We start from the raw sequence: 17,417 nt of genomic DNA on the forward strand, positions 1-17,417 counted from the left end.
TTGATGGACTTAGTCCTTGATCACAGTGAAGCAAAAGTGTGTAAGCCCCCTAGAGCAACATTGACGCTTCACAGGATGTGTAAAAATCTTGGTCTTACAGATATTTGGAGACTTTTGAACCCATCTGGTAGGGACTATACATTTTTTTCATCAGTCCATAAGATTTATTCTAGAATAGAATATCCAAATCCCTCATTTCGTCTGTTGTTGATTGCTCAATTGGAAACATTTTAGTCTCAGATCACGCCCTGGTGAGTTTAGAGGTGATGCCACATATAGAGAAAAAGAAATCATATAGTTGGCGCCTTAATGTGTCCCTTTTGCAAAATCCTGATTTCCAACAAATGTTAAAGACTGAAATCAGTGTTTATATGGAGACCAACTGGTTCTCGGTATCCTCTGTGGGCGTGGCTTGGGAGGCACTTAAGGCGGTTCTTAGGGGTCAGATCATACAGTATGCCTCATTCATCAAAAAATCCAATGCACGAGAACTTGTGGAGTTGGAAGAGAATATTAAAAGTGCAGAGGCAGAGCTGAAGCGCCATATGTCACCTCATGGCCTCAGAGAATTGACCCAATTGAAATACAGATATAATACTATTTTGTCACGGAAAGTGGAGTTTTGGTTATTCAGGGCAAGACAGTTACACTTTGAGTTGGGTGACAAAGCAGGGAAGCTTTTGGCTAGATATATAAAGCAGAGAGAGTCTCTTTCTATCATTCCCTCAGTGAAATCTGCTGGTTGTGAAATTTTTACTTCAGCCATTGATATTAATAATGCCTTTAAAGTGTTCTATATTGATCTTTATAGTTCCACATCTTCGTATACTGATGAAGATATTAGAAACTTTGTGGATCCATTAGAACTTCCTAAACTGACGATTGAGCAAAAAAACTCTCTTGATTCTGAGATAAATTTGGAGGAGCTTGATGAGGTAATTAAGTCCCTACCTACTGGCAAGGCTCTGGGGCCAGATGGTTTTGCCGCTGAATTTTTTAGATCTTATGCTTCAGAACTGGCTCCACTTTTGTTAGAAGTTTATACTGAATAATTAAAGAATGGAAAGCTTCCTCCAACCAAGACACAAGCCCAGATCTGTCTGATTCTTAAAAAGGACAAAGATCCAAGTGAGTGTAAAAGTTACCGTCCAAACTCCCTAATCCAACTAGATGTAAAAATACTGTCAAAAATTCTGGATAATCGATTAAGTTATGACACCTCTTATACATATAGATCAGGTGGGGTTTATTCGGGGCCGTAGCTCTTCTGATAACATCAGGCGTCTCATCAATATTATGTGGTCAGTGGCGAATGATCAGTCTCCGGTCGCTGCCATCTCACTTGACGCCGAAAAGGCGTTTGATATGGTAGAATGGGATTATCTTTTTAAGGTTTTGGAAATGTATGGGTTCGGAAATACTTTTATTGGATGGATTAAGTTACTTTATAAACACCCTGTAGCAGTGGTACAAACAAATGGATTCATTTCAGATTATTTTACTTTGGATAGGGGAACTCAGCAGGGCTGCCCTCTTTCCCCTTTATTGTTCTGTCTTGCCCTGGAACCATTAGCAGCCGCGATAAGAGAGGAGGATGATTTTCCAGGGGTGATTGCGGGAGGTGTAGCGCATAAACTTCTGCTTTACGCAGATGATATTTTATTATTTGTCTCTGAACCTACTAGATCTATGCCTTGCCTCCACAGAATTATTAATTCCTTTTCCAAGTTCTCAGCATACAAAGTTAATTGGTCTAAATCTGAAGCTTTGGCTCTCACAGCTTACTGTCCAGTAACGGCTTTCCAGCCGGGCGCCTTCCAATGGCCCAAACAGGGCATTAAGTATTTGGGGATTTTATTCCCAGCAAATTTGTCTGATTTAGTTAGTGTCAATCTTGACCCTTTAATAAAAAGATTTTTGAGCGATGTGGGCAGGTGGGCTTCATTACATTTATCGATGATTGGGAAGGTTAATGTTATTAAAATGAATTGTATTCCAAAATTTAACTACCTGCTACAGTTCCTACCTGTAGATGTCCCCCTCTTTATTTCAAGCAATTCAATAGCATAGCGAAGTCCTTCATTTGGAACGGTAAACGTCCCAGATTGCATTTTAATAAGTTACAAAGGCCGATTGACAAAGGTGGGCTAGGCCTACCCAAGATTTTGTTTTATTACTATGCATTCAGTCTCAGACATTTGGCTCACTGGTCACTTACACCTGAGAGAGCCCCTCCCTGGTTTGTTATTGAACAGGCAGTTCTTGCCCCTATTTCGCCATTACAAAGCATCTCTATCAAACTAATTGGAAAAGTTACACCCCGTTATTTCGCATTTACACTCGGTATGGACTAAAGTGTACAGATTGTTTAAATTGGACACTTATTTAAATGTTGCCTCGAGCATATGGCAGAACCCAAGACTATGTATTGGCAAGTCCCCTTTCTGCTGGCCAGAGTGGATTGTGAAGGGGGTTGCTACACTCGGTGACCTATATGAAAGTGGTGTGTTGAGATCGTTTGAAAACTTGGTCCAACATTTTGGGATCCCCAGACCTCAGTTTTATAGGCATTTACAATTGCGCCACCTGCTTTGTACTATTTTTGGGAGTAGCACACACCCTCCTGAGGAGGCAGATGTTTTGGGAGAGGTGATTGCGGCTTTTGGAAAAGGTCATGAGGCATCAGTGTACTAGTCCCTGTTAATTCAGAGTATGGGGGATGGAGCTTTAACTTCTATTAAGAAACTATGGGAGAGAGATTTGAATTTGGTATTGGAGGATGGAGTGTGGACTAAGAGTCTGAAAAATGTCAAGTCTGCATCTAGAGATGCAAGGGTTCGCCTTATGCAATTTAAGATTTTACAAAGATTTTATTGGACCCCCTCTAGATTATACAGGCTTGGTCTTAAAGACACACCCACATGCTGGCGATGCCAATCAGAAGTTGGAGACATAGCCCTTGTTTTTTGGGGATGCGTTAAGATCCAAGATTTTTGGTTAAAGATTCAGAATTATTTGCGTGACATTCTGGACACTCAAATTTTACTTTGCTCCAGACTTTGCATTTTGGGCGATGGGGAAGTTATAAATTCGGGTGACAAATATATAAAAAATTGGGTTCTGACTAGCGTGATGATTGGTAGACAAATTATTTTAAGGGGATGGAAGTCAGACGGAGCGCCACCATTTCCAGAGTGGTGTGCGGAGATGGGGAGGGTGGCGGCTTATGAGAGGATGATAGATGGAAGGCTGGGGCAGGAGGACTTATTTTTCAGGAAGTGGGGTAGGTATTTGGCAGTTTTGGAGGACTCTAGGGGAAGGGATGAGGAGGGAGATGTTTAGTTTTTTTAGTGCTTAGTTTAATTATGTATATTTATTATATATATTATTTTTTATTTATTTGTATTTTTTATTTTATTGTTTGTGTGTGTGAATTATTATATGTGACCACAGGGGTGTTCTTTGGGGTAGGGTCGGGTTGGTGTTTGGGGAGGGATGTTAATGAGTGTTAAAAGTTAAATGTTGATTTGGTGTGTATATGTTTTTCTCTGTTGTGCTTTCTTTTTGAATCAATAAAAAATGTTAATTACATTATAAAAAAAAATTTGTGGCTGATTGGTGTGTGTATGTATGACTATACACAGACACTAATTGCAATTTAAAAAGCCACAGGTGTGGGAAATTAACCTTTAATTGCCATTTAAACCTGTGTGTGTCACCTAGTGTGTATGTAACAAGGCAAAACATTCAAGGGAATGTAAACTTTTGATCAGGGCCATTTGGGTGATTTCTGTTATCATTATGATTTAAAAAGGAGCCAAACAACTATGTGATAATAAATGGCTTCATATGATCACTATCCTTAAATAAAATACATTTTTTTATTTTTAGGACGACCTCAAAGGGTATTTTGCACAATAGGTTATTTATGAATATCTGAGGGTCCGAATCTTTTCGTGGAAATCATGGTGGTTTTTGGTGTGAACAGGAGCCTGAGGACTTGGCTGACTCAAGATACTACAGAATTACAATGGTAAATAAAAGTGCTGTAGTTTTTTTTATAAAATTTTTTTCTCCCCTCTTCTCCCCAATTTGGCATGCCCAATTCCCACTACTTACTAGGTCCTCGTGGTGGGGCGGTTACTCACCTCAATCTGGGTGGCGGAGGACAAGTCTCAGTTGCCTCTGCACATCTTATCACGTGGCTTGCTGTGCATAACACCACGGAGACTCACAGCATGTGGAGACTCATGCTATTCTCAGCCCCACTGAGAGTGAGAACCACTAATTGCGACCACAAGGAGGTTACCCCATGTGACTCTACCCTCCCTAGCAACCAGGCCAATTTGGTTGCTTAGGAGACCTGGCTGAAGTCACTCAGCACAACCTGGATTCGAACTCGCAACTCCAGGGGTGATAGTCGGCATCAATACTCGCTGAGCTACCCAGGCCCCCACAGTGCTGTAGTTTTGAAACAACCCCAAAACAGACTATATTGTAAGGGTATCAAAAATAAGGTCTTTCAACTAAAACCTGAAACATTATTAGTGGTGTTTGCTAAGGCAAGCATAAATATCACCATTATTCATACATAGGGTTAGAGATTTGAACAAACTCCTAGTCATAAATATTAACCCCATTTGTGCAACAGACATTAATAAAATCAAATAATCTGGCTTTTGGAGAAGAGATGTTCTACTACTTTTAAGAGGTCTGACCTACCATGTTTACCTGGCATATATTAAAACAGGTGAACAAATCCCATTGAAGGGACTCAAGACACATCTAAGGACTAGAATATCAGAGTATAGAGACAAGGGTGATATAAGAAAAAATGTATAATGAAATAAATGTTTTTTTTTTTTTGTTGTTGTTTTTTTTTTTGGTCAAATGACAATATACATATATATATATATATTTTTTTTTTTAAATGGAAAGTGATTTAATAATGTCTGAATAAACAATGAATTTTTTTTTTTAGGATGTTTAAAATAATGATAGACCTGCCATGTCCATTGCAATGAAACAACTTTATTATTTCTAATAATTAGTTATCCTTTATTCTAGTTCTTTTGAGTTCTATTTCTATTTTAATATTAATATCTATGTCACACACTTGCATCTATTTGATTATTATCTAAGTGAAAAACAAGGCTTGACTTGAACAGCCCTTACAAAAAAAAGGAGAGTTCATGGCAAATTTGCCACAAACGTGCCCAAATTCACCACGGATCATTTTCACATGCAAATGAGCTTTGCAGCAAACATGCAGCAAATTGTCCATTGTTGCCAAAGGTTTGCTGCAGGTTCACCAATACCGGTGAAGAGCTGCAAACTTCTGGCAAAAATTTGTGGCGAATCACAAGTTCATTTCCATTTGAAAATGAGTTGCAAATTTGTGTAGAGTTTACGGCTAGTTTCCCAGAACTCTAGATTTTTTGTAAGTGAGATGCTGTAAGGAACCCTTGACAGCATCTGATGATATAGCTTTTTATTAACAAGCTCTTCCTCATTTTCTCGCAGATAGTGACTGGAGGCAGATGTTGTGGAAATGTTTCTTTATTTACCAGATTTTTTAAACCCTGACATTTTAAACCTAAATTTTATTATTATTAGTAGTGGTAGTGTGAGGCATTAAGTAGAACTAGTGCATCAGTTTTCATATTCACGTGTCTTCACTCTCTCGGTTTATCACCCACCCCTAATAGAGACTATATATATAGAGACATTTGGGAGTGGACTTTACTGACTTAGGCCAGTAAGCAGCAACCTAGCAACCACATGGCAAAGTCTTAGCAACTAACATCTTGTTGGTGAGTTTTTCATGAGCACTCACTACTCACATTTTCTTCAGTAAACTAGTAAGTCAAATGCTGCTGTTGCAATTTTAATTCAGGCTTGTCCTCATGCCTGTCTCTTTACTTTGTGTTCCAGTGAGTACAAAATTATTTATAGTTCGTAAAGTGGTGTCTCAAAGCAGTTAAGGTATGAGAGGGGACATTCATTGTGGGCTACTGGTCTGGACAAGTCTGAATGGTTATGAAAGGGAACAGCTGTAGCAGGCTTTAACTGTTGGGCGTTGGATTCTCTGGCACAGTTGTCAAGACAGATTTTCCAAAAGTGCACAAAGGGGCTTGCAGTTTCAACTTAAAAATGCATTTGACAGGGCAGAAATTATCCAGTGAATGTAGGATTACACAGAAGGCCTGGGAGAGCCGCCCAACATTCAGACGGGACAGAGAAACACAATGAACAGATAGGGGCAGAGGTCACTGTTTTAACAACAGTTGACGTGGTCTGGTTGGTTAAAAACAAAAAATATAGTCAACTGCCGGGTGGTCAGCAAAAGATGCCAGTTCAGGCACACATTTTGTTTTTGACCAATAGTGCATTGATTGGTTTTCAAAAAGAATAAAATGCAACCTGGTAGAAGGTAGATTGTTGGGCTATCTTTTTAGGCTACCAGAAGCCTGCTTTTGTCAAATGTGACAAATAACACCATGTCCTGACAGGCTTTTGATAAACAGACACATATATAAACGTAGGTTTATGTAGACAGAGTTGATCTAAATGGAAAGCTCTCTGCATTCATCTGCTCACAGTTCTCTAAGAGCTAGGTCCCATCATGCATGCAGACTGCGTGTTTGCCAGTAGTATTGCCTTATTACAGGGACTACCACGTTTTATGGTCCATCAGTCATAAGGAAAGCGTAGAATAAGATTTGAGCAGTGCTTGGGGCAAAGTCACATCGTCTTGCACCGGCTGATTAAATTGGCTGGGGAGTGTTGATGTGACGCTATCTGATATAGCTGAGATGAGGCATTTGTTTGCATACATTTGAAAGCACCTTTTGGAAGTAGCAAGGAGGTCTGTAATACCTAGAGAAAGCTATCTATTATCATTCCTATTCATTTCAAAATGCAGTTGTTTGCCTGGCAGAGATCCTACCTAAAAGTATACCATTTGAAATCTGCCATCTTGCTCATGGGTGCTTAGTTGTGCAGTCATGTTTTTTGAGCCAATCAACAGTGCGGTAAATGTCACTTGACTAATTACTCTGGAGCTGCCGGGAAAGGATGTCATAACATCCATTTCTGGCCTTTAAGAGCCCCTCCTAGTGATATTCTGCAGCTCGTTTACACAGCTCGTTTTGAATGGCTTTCAATGGACAAAGGTGCTTTTTGCAGCCAGATGGTGTAGTTATCTACCAGCAGGAGCTAACTGGGCCATGCTAACCAGCCAAACCTTGACCCCTTGGGAGGAAGCCAATTGCCTTGAAGGAAGAGCCTCTCACCTTTACAATGCTCTTGGAGTCCTTGGCTTTGGTGGGCACCCGCATTTGGAACACCCTGCCAACCACTGCCGAGGAGTCTGGCAAGCCATTGTGCTGTGACATTGCCGCAGCCGCTGCTTCCGACTCAAGGAGGTCTGACAGAACCGCTGACTGCATAGATGCCTCAAGTTGTCGTACGTCCCCTGGAACTTCCATTGGATTCTGGTCCCAGGATGCCTGCATTTCCGGTACCAACAGCATTATTATGGCCAGTAGCACCACAAGAGTCCTGTGCCCCAGCATGGGGCATCCCACATCCCGGAACTCTCTCGGTTTATTGCGCATGCCTGCTTTTATTTTCTATCACTCGCACAAAAGAGGACGTCCAGTTGAGGGGGCAGCATGCACCCCACTGAGTCCGAAAGAACTGATCCTCTTTTGAAAAGCTCAATCCTTTCCTTTTGTTTGCAATGCCGGCCCCTGTTCCCTCCTTTTGTGAACGTGCCCTCAGTAGTTCTGAAATTCCATAGTTAAGGGGCTGCTTCTGAAACCTGTGGTGAAAAAAAAGAAAAAGAGAAATAGGAATTCATTAGCAGGCATTTCAATAGCAAAAGGAGATACTGACATGTCTGTCCAAGGCATCCAAACAGTGACTCAACATGACATTGCCGCCAATCACTTTAGGTTAAGGGAAGACGTCTGCCTGGATTGAAAGTACTGTCATCACTTACTCCCCCTCATGTTATTCCAAACATGTATGCAGTCATTTTCTCTTTGGATGACAAACAGATTTTCTTTTTTTTTTTTTTTCTTATATATATACACACACACACAATGAAAGTTTACAGTAACCAGGGGCTGCCAAGCAACAGAAAGACTAACTACACAAAAGAATAGAAAAGCTAGAAAGTCCATACAATTTTAGAGTTCATGAGACATAGTGATGTCAGATATGTAAATGAATCGTTGTTGAGACTAATCTTTTCAGTGAATCAGTTTTGATTCACAAACCTATCTGAATGATTAATTTACAAATCAAATTCATCCGGTTCTTAAGTTCAACCCACTAACCAAAAAATAATAAAAGAAAGAGCTCAGAAACCATTTTTTTTTTTCAGTTTCTGTCAGCATCAATGTTTCGCATTGCTTGCTTTTACACTCGTGCGCACACACGCACGCACGCACGCACACACACACACACACACAGGTGGATCAAGATTAATCTGATTACCATTCACAGCTCTCTCTCTTTTCTCCTCTCACACTGTGTCTTTCATTCACTCAGTTCCTCATTCGTCACTGAACACATCAGAAAAGCACCCTGCACTGGAAGACAAACTGGCTCCATGAGTGTCGAAAGAAATGAGCTGAGAGAGGGGGTCAGTCCACAGAGACCGACCAGTTTAAACACTTCAGAGGAATGCAAGCCATCTGAATTGTCTCATGGGGAAGCTGTACACTCTAGGGGTTTGTTATTCATGCAGGACTTTCATTCAGGGAGGAAGACAAGAAAGCCTGCGGTGAAAAGAGGGTTGGGTTTAGTGCAGAGTGGGCTGCAGGTTGTATGCATTTGAAGAGGGAGCAGCTCCATACAATTTAGCCGATTTCCCCTGAGAACCGCTCTCGAGTTCTAGTGTCAACCCATGAACGAGGGAAGCAGATGCAAAAGGGGTGGGGTTGCAGGAGCGGTCTTTCATGCTCTTTTGTCTCCAGTGGGGGTTCGAGAGGAGCTTCTTCAGAAGACTGAGAAACAACACCACCTCAGGGCCAAGATGTACAGCTACCCTTCGGTGTTTCATTTTTAAAGTCATTGGGAACAATATTCTTTTAATGGTTAACAAATAATCAATGTCCATTTTCAAAGTAAGGTTTGTTTTGCGGTCTCAACTGGACTGTTCTTGACTGTTGAAGAAAGACACCAACAGGAAATCAAAGACATATGGCTGATGGAAAAACAGGATAACTACAAGGAGCAACAACATTGTGAGGTTGAGATAGAACACAAGGTTTGTTTGTGGGTTACGAACCTTACTGAGATGAGGACAAGCAGGAATTTCCGAAAATGTGCAATTAGGGCTGGGCGATATGACGATATACATCATGACGACAATATAAAATAGGGGTGTAAAGGTTCAAATTGCTCATGGTTCGGTTTGTATCATGGTTTTAGGGTCACGGTTTCGGTATGGTTCTGTATTTATTTTCAGGAAAAAAAAAAAAAAAAGATTTCTGCCAAATCCAAAGTAAAAATATTCTATTTGGTAACAGACACTTCAAGAGATTTGCCCTCACTACAAATCACCATGGTTTTACTACAGTAAGCATAGTTTAAACAATCAATTTGTAACAAAATCATAGTAACCAGAAAATTAACATGGTTCCTGTCATGGTTACAATTCTATAGTAAATTCAAGGTGGAAAAAAAAAAAAAAAAACACAATGGTTAATTATATCAAAACTATGATTTCTGCTGAGAAAACAATGGTGACAGTAGTCATAGTTACTTCATTCATGGCTACTACAATACTACTATAGTAAAACCATGGTTACTATATGACTACTTCAGTATTACTACATAAAACCATGGTTATTTCTATCAAAACCATGATTTCTGCTAAGAAAACCATGGTGACAACAGTCCTTGTTATTACAGTCATGGTTACTACAATATTACTATAGTAAAACCATGGTTAATTTTCATTAGGGTCCTTAAAAAAAATAATAATAATAATTCTTATTATCAATTCAACATTTTAACTTAATACCTGCATTATTACGCTACATGCATCAACAAAGTGCATTTCAAACTCAACTCAACATACATTCAACATTCAGAATCTGTACATCACTATAAAAGAAATAAACTTGCTATTAAAATTAATGCAAGAATGGATGTCGTAACGTGACTCGAGTATTTTAATCATATGCAGAAATCCCACATCTTCATCAACGGAGTAAGGGCAACATAACTTTGGCTACGAACACCTCAAGCACATTAGTTCTTGTTTCATGTTTGTCCGAACTAGCAATGAGTGCCTGCTTAAAGACGGAAGGGAGTGTCTGTGTGCAGTTTCGGGCTCATCTGTGGCTCTGTGCGCACTGCGCGCTATATATCCTCAGGTGATGTCAGTGTAAATACAATAGCTAATGAAATATCGATGTATTACGGCACTCACGTCGAGCAATGTCTGCAAACAGTGCCTATTTTGTAAACGTTTTTTGGACCATCGCTGTTGTAATTGACTGCATAAAAAAAAAAAAAATAAAAAAAAGTTTCTAGACCGGAGACTTAAATGACGCAGGGGCTCCTCTCTTGTGGCTTGTTTTCTCCGCTTGCCATTTTGCCAACTAACGCGTGCAGAACTGTGATGTCATCTACTGATTTAACATACTAACAGTTAATAGGACAGCTTCTCTCTTTAGAAAGTTGACCCACGTGAAACACAGGCAGAATGTGTCCATCTACAGAGCCATAAAAGTGCATTAAGGGGTTACAAATGTGCATGTCTATTTGGCGTTTTATTTTCTTCGCCAAACTGTATGATACAGATGCGTTATCAAACTAGAGATGAACCACGGAGCAAATGCTTACCGAACCATGGTTGGCAAACTGTACGGCTCCGTTTCTTACCAAGAACTGTTACTCCCCTAATATAAAGTGTCAATCGATAGAGATTTTGCTGTATCGTGTATACTGCGACATGTAGAGATTCATGTGCACAGCGTGGGCTTCTCTATCTGTGGGCAGGGCTTAACGTGAGACTGAGAGAATTGAAGAAACATGGACAGGGTTTTTCCAGCATTGAACATTTTTCAGCGGTCGCCCAAGCAAATGTAATTACCTTCATCGCATGTTTGGCGCTTCAAAAGCACTAAATATTCTTCTCATCTCACACGTGAATGTTTCGCGTGACTCTGGCGCGCGCTGTCTCTGGAGCTCTGAAGTGCGCGCGAATACAGCAGGTTGTCCGATATTTGTGCTCCAGAGACAGGAGAACTCAGAGCGGGATCACTCGCACAACTCAGATCATTATTGACCCCGGAAAACCCCAAATGGAGAAAGAAATATCCACAGATTGGGATGACTCCCAAACAGGTCAAGAAAATGAAGAGGAGCTTGTTATTAAAACAGGTGCGACATCTGTGGTGTGGGTTCACAAAAGCCAGCACAGAGCAGAAGAATTTAATCTGCGATGTGTAATACAAGCAATCTGTTTTACCACCTCAAAATGAAGCGTGCAAAAGAATATTATGAAAGCCAAAAGATGAACTCTGCAATAATTCAGTCATTTATTCTGCAAGATGTGAAATTTATTTGATATTTATTTTCTTCAACAAGTGTTTATTTTCGTTGTTTATTTTTTTACTTATGTTTTATTTATATGATCTTAAAGTTTCTTGAGGAAAGTTTATAATAATAATAATAATAATAATAATAATAATAATAATGGTCAACAACATTTCAAACTGAAATGTGGCACACTGTGAAATTTAGCATTTTGGTAAGGTTGATTTTTGAAAACAAGTTTATTTATTTTTTTTATTTACTTTGACATTTTTTGTCTTGTTCCAAATAAAGAGGAAGTAGTTTTCATTTATAAAGTATTTAATTAACTGACTGGATTTCCAAAAATAGGCATTACAATAAGGCTATTTAATATATAAATCAATTGTTATTGATTTTACAGAAAACTTTTACTATATTGTGATATATATCGTTCTCGTGATATAAGACTTTGGTCATATCGACCCACCCCTATATGCATCCAAATATTGGATTCACTCAACAGTTTCCTTGCCAAAGATCATCAGGGTCTGACAATTAGATGGGCTACTTCTTCCATAGATTTTCAAATAAAAACAAATCTTAATTCAATCCATGTACTTCAGTCAGCTATACATTTCAAGTCAATATAGACTGAATCATTTTTGGTCTGCATATGGCATGTATTAGTTTTTGACTTGATGGCTTCAAACAGGATCTTTCATTATGGAAGCTGGGAATGTATAATAGGACAGCTGATGTACCACACTGCCCCTAGCCAATAAATACATTTGCCAATAAAAAGTTAAATCAAATTTTGTGAAAAGAGAAAGAAAAAAAAAAAAAAAAAAGATTGTGATGTTTTATGTCAAAATGAAAAACAAAATTGGCCCCTATTTACTTCCTTAATCCTGTGTAGTCATAATATTTCATCAAAATAATAACTTGCTAAACCTCAGAAAAAAACAAAAAAGTTTGTCAGATTACGTCACCAAGCCCAATTATTTTTCAACCCTTCCCCTCAAACCACTGTTATACAAAAACAATTTTACAAGATCCAATCAATTTCTGATAAAGTCCAACCAAATATTTTTCTCTCATTAAATGAGTGCAAGTATACAAAAAAAAAAAAAAAAAGTTTCAAACGTAACTTCATGTTGACTTTAAAAGATTCAAGAACTGTTAATGAATATGCTATACAAGTTGACACACCTGTGCCCACAAATTCCTCTAGAGCGGCTGAATTACAGAAACATTTGCTCTTTAAACATTCCACACCTCAGACAACAGATAATCATGTTTGTTTGTAATATTGCTGAACATGTGCTCTGAACACTGCCAATCCTCCTTGTTTTAAACTTAAGTCAATCTTTTTGTCACGAGCTGTTTACGAGTCAACAACACCTCCTGCAGCAAACCCCAGTCACCTTTTGACATGGTTTTTAAAGGCTTGGATTGGAAGTCTGCAGAATGCCTTAAGTCTTATCGCACATCACTGAAGTTGACAGGTATGGCTTGAGGTACAGTCAGTGGCATGACCCTCTTCAGCTTTCTGTGCTTTTCTACTACAGCCCCACTGTTGAGCATTCATAAAGAGCTTGATGGAATTGACAGGTACATGAAAGAACTTAAACCTCATCTCAGGTTACGGATAAAGACATCCTTTCAGCTCTCAGGAATGATGGGCTACTTACAAAAAGGTGAATAAAGGGGCCTATCACAGCATTCCTCCCTTGATCAGCCTGGTACAAGAGCCTCTATTGGTCTCAGGAACCCTGCTACCAGGCTCACTGGCGGTACACTCAGACCTTTCAGCAGTCAAACGTCACCCTTTGAAATGGACCTTTCTGATTCCGCAGCTCTAGAATCTAAAAATCATTTCATCGGTGGAAAAAAAAAAAAATGAGGATCCTAAAGGCTCCTCTAATTATCCCAGCATAACTACAGAGGGCCATTGTGAATGAGCCCTGAAACAGTCCACTGGACACACCGTGAGATTAGGATTTGACAGGGATGTATGCAAGTTGGGGGAGAGGGCATGCAGTAATAGGTTTGCCGAGAACAGTTGAGTTGGCAGAGGGGGAGAGAGAGCCCTTTGCCCTGGTACCATGGTGACCTTGTCCATCACCCTCCAGGGGCCCGTGCTATTGGACAGGATTATAAAAGGCATTGAGTCATGCATTCCAGTCAGAGCAAGTCACCGTTGTTTACTCACAGCCTTCACCTCGAAAAATGAGTTAAGGTGCCTCGCAAGAAGTCATTTTTCTTTGCAAATGTCATTTTTTGTGTCATGCATCTATCAACATATGCTATTCTTTGTTATTCTATTATATTTAAAAGCATATTTTAAGTGTGCCATTATTATACCATTATACCATTATTTTTTCTAACCATACAAAATATGATAATATGACGTCATTGTGTGTTACATCAAATATTTCAAAGTAATCAATTCCTTAAAAAACATGTTCAACCTGAATAATCAGCTAAGTAGTTACCTATAAATTTAAATGAACATTTAATAATTTCATGTGATATGTACTGTATATACTAGAATAAAAAAAGACATATAGCCGATGTTACAAATAAGAAATAGAAATCATAAGTGAAATTTTTAATATTTTTTTTTTTACCCCCACATTTTAAATTTCTGGGTTATTTGTCAACTTCAGTGGCATTTTTGCCCTGAGCTCTTGTTAATTTCAGACCCTGGTTCAGACCAAACGTGTTCTTGCGCAGCTTGTTGCCCGTAGCCCTTCAGAGACGCACCGCGTCTGTCAAACACAGAGACGGTGGTATGCACGCGTCCACCTATGCTTGTGCTGCTCTTATCACAGACGTGATCGGCCGAAAAAAAATGCTTGTTCACCTAACACTGAAATTTACCAAATCGTTCACATGCATATATAGGCTACTTCATTGAAATGTCAGAATAATAGTAAGAGAGAATTATTTATTTCAGCTTTTATTTCTTTCAATCACATTCCCAGTGGGTCAGAAGTTTACATACACTTTGTTAGTATTTGGTAGCATTACTGATAAATTGTTTAACTTGGGTCAAACATTTTGTGTAGCCTTCTACAAGCTTCTCACATTAAGTTGCTGGAATTTTGGCCCATTCTTCCAGACAGAACTGGTGTAACTGTCAGGTTTTAAGGCCTCCTTGCTCGCACACACTTTTTCAGTTCTGCCCACAAAGTTTCAATTGGATTGAGGTCAGGGCTTTGTGATGGCCACTCCAATACCTTGACCTTGTTGTCCTTAAGCCATTTTGCCACAAATTTGGAGGTATGCTTGGGGTCATTGTCCATTTGGAAGACCCATTTGCGACCAAGCTTTAACTTCCTGGCTGATGTCTTGAGATGTTGCTTCAAAATATCCAAAAAATTTTCTTCCTCATGATGCCATCTATTTTGTGAAGTGCACCAGTCCCTCCTGCAGCAAAGCAACCCCACAACATAATGCTGCCACCCACATGCTTCACGGTTGGGATGGTGTTATTTGGCTTGCAAGCCTCACCCTTTCTCCTCCAAACATAACGATGATCATTATGGCCAAACAGTTAAATATTTGTTTCATAAGACCAGAGGACAATTCTCCAAAATGTAAGATCTCTGTCCCCATGTGCACTTGCAAACTGTAGTCTGGCTATTTTATAGCGGTTTTGGAGCAGTGGCTTCTTCCTTGCCGAGCAGCCTTTCAGGATATGTCCATATAGTACTCTTTTACTGTGGATATAGATACTTGTCTACCTGTTTCCTCCAGCATCTACACACGGTCCTTGGCTGTTGTTCTGGGATTGATCTGCACTTTTCGCACCAAACTACGTTCATCACTAGGAGACAGAATGTGACTCCTTCTTGAGCGGTATGATGGCTGCGTGGTCCCATGATGTTTATACTTACGTACTATTGTTTTTATAGATGAACGTGGTACCTTCAGGCATTTGGAAATTGCTCCCAAGGGTGAATCAGACTTGTGGAGGTCCACATTTTTTTTCTGAGGTCTTGGCTGATTTCTTTTAATTTTCCCAAGATGTCAATCAAAGAGGCACTGAGTTTGAAGGTAGGCCTTAAAATACATCCACTGGTACACCTCCAATTCAGTACACCTCCTATCAGAAGCTAATTGGCTAATTGTCTAAAGGCTTGACAGTTTTCTGGAATTTTCCATGCTGCTTAAAGGCACAGTTAATTTAGTGTATGTAAACTTCTGACCCACTGGAATTGTGATAAAATCAATTAAATTAGCGTACTGGGGGATAAAATGACAGTCGGCAAGTTACAGAATTGACATTTGCTGTAAAAACGTAAACTTGAACTTCTCATAGAAAGTACTCAGTACCAGAATATAGAATCATTTGAATGTATAATTATAAACCTCTTCAGATAAAGTCCAGACATCAGAAATATTTTATTCTAAATAAGTTTTCTTCCAGTTTAAATCAGGAAATGAACGTGCATTATGGACATGACTAAAATGGACATGAGGTTTTGGGAGACCACACACTTTGTAAAAACTCTGTGAATTAAACTGAACAAACCAGAAATAATACTAGCCACATAATGTATAAGGGTTGGCACTCATTTGAATATATATAATGTTTATTTTTTGTTCATTGTCATTTTCACATAACTGGGGAGAACGTTACGGACATGACATCTCTCCGTTACGGACATGACCGTAGGGAAACTGTGGGAAAACATTTAAATTGCTTAGAAAATATTAATAGTAATTACAATTAAAATAATAGTTGACAAAAGCAACCTTATACACACACTTGAACTGTAAATGAGTATATATTGTATATTAAACAGAGTGTCTTTTACAGTAGGATGTAAATAAAATGGCCATGCGAGTTAGCACCCGTATAGATTCGCCTATTTATTAATTAATCTCTCTCTCTCTTCAAATTAGTACAAGAACTCAGAATGCACTATGCAAAGAAATGTGTGTTGGAGCTTGGAGGTTAGGATCAACTTATTTGAATGAATATTGTTTGAGTGATATAAACTTAATCTCGAAAACGTTTCAGACGTGACACAGCACTGAATCATAGCGACCTAATAAATGTGGCTCTTTTAAAATAATCATAAAGCACTGTTATGACAAAAATGACTCTAGAAATTTGTTATACATCTTCATATCTTTCTGGAAAATGATTATTGTTAACATCAAGTGAAAACAAAGAGTCCTTTGACCCCTCTTTTGCAACCATGAAATATGGCTTGTTAAAAATGCTGTTTTAGAAATGGTGCAGTCCTCAGAGTTGGATAAACAATGCAATTTCCTAAAAAAAAAAAAAAAAAAAATTATAATAATTATTACACTATTATACAGTGAAATGTAGACCTAAATGAACAACTTGAAAGAGTTTTTGATAATTTGCTTAAAACTTTCTTTTTCCATTCTATGGTTGACATTTTCGTGGAAATGATGAGTTAGTACCAAGGGAGTACCCTCTATGATGTAGAAATACTTAATTTAATATTTTTTGATGTTGTGGTAATGAGAATTGGGTTGGTTAAGTGCGTGTAACTGTCATGAAAATATCACAATGTGAAAAATCTTAATGGCCCTAAAAATAGGCTTAATTTTGTATATGCAAAATATGATTTCTAATAGGTTTCTTTCGATTTTGGACCAAAATAGGACCAGGACAATTTCTAGACAAGTTTTTTTTTTTTTTTTGAGAATCCCCCATGACTTTTGAAGGCTATATTTATTTAGCTACTCATCTGTAACTTGATGACTCAAGCTTCAGCAATGTCACAATCAGCGTTTCATGTACCACTACTGTCTCTACAATGCCATGGCAACATATAGCCTATATAATTTCTTGAATCAGAATGAGCTTTATTGCCAAATATGCTTACACA

At 38.7% G+C, this 17,417-nt stretch overlaps 1 protein-coding gene across 7 annotated transcripts in view; it reads right to left on the minus strand.

Annotated features, from left to right (window-relative positions):
- The window catches only part of LOC127438684 (dystroglycan 1-like), a 75,637-nt gene that overhangs the window by 21,629 nt on the left and 36,591 nt on the right, over nt 1-17,417 (minus strand). For all 7 annotated transcript variants that reach the window (XR_007896788.1, XR_007896787.1, XR_007896786.1 and 4 more), the window contains one exon: nt 7,296-7,825. Coding sequence is in view for 4 of the 7 variants with exons in the window: in XM_051694441.1 (XP_051550401.1) it covers nt 7,296-7,619 (324 nt within the window). In the remaining 3 variants the exon portion in view is untranslated. The remainder of the gene's footprint in view (nt 1-7,295; nt 7,826-17,417) is intronic.

This window comes from Myxocyprinus asiaticus, chromosome 50 (genome assembly GCF_019703515.2).
Source record: "Myxocyprinus asiaticus isolate MX2 ecotype Aquarium Trade chromosome 50, UBuf_Myxa_2, whole genome shotgun sequence".
In the NCBI taxonomy this organism is placed as follows: domain Eukaryota; kingdom Metazoa; phylum Chordata; class Actinopteri; order Cypriniformes; family Catostomidae; genus Myxocyprinus; species Myxocyprinus asiaticus.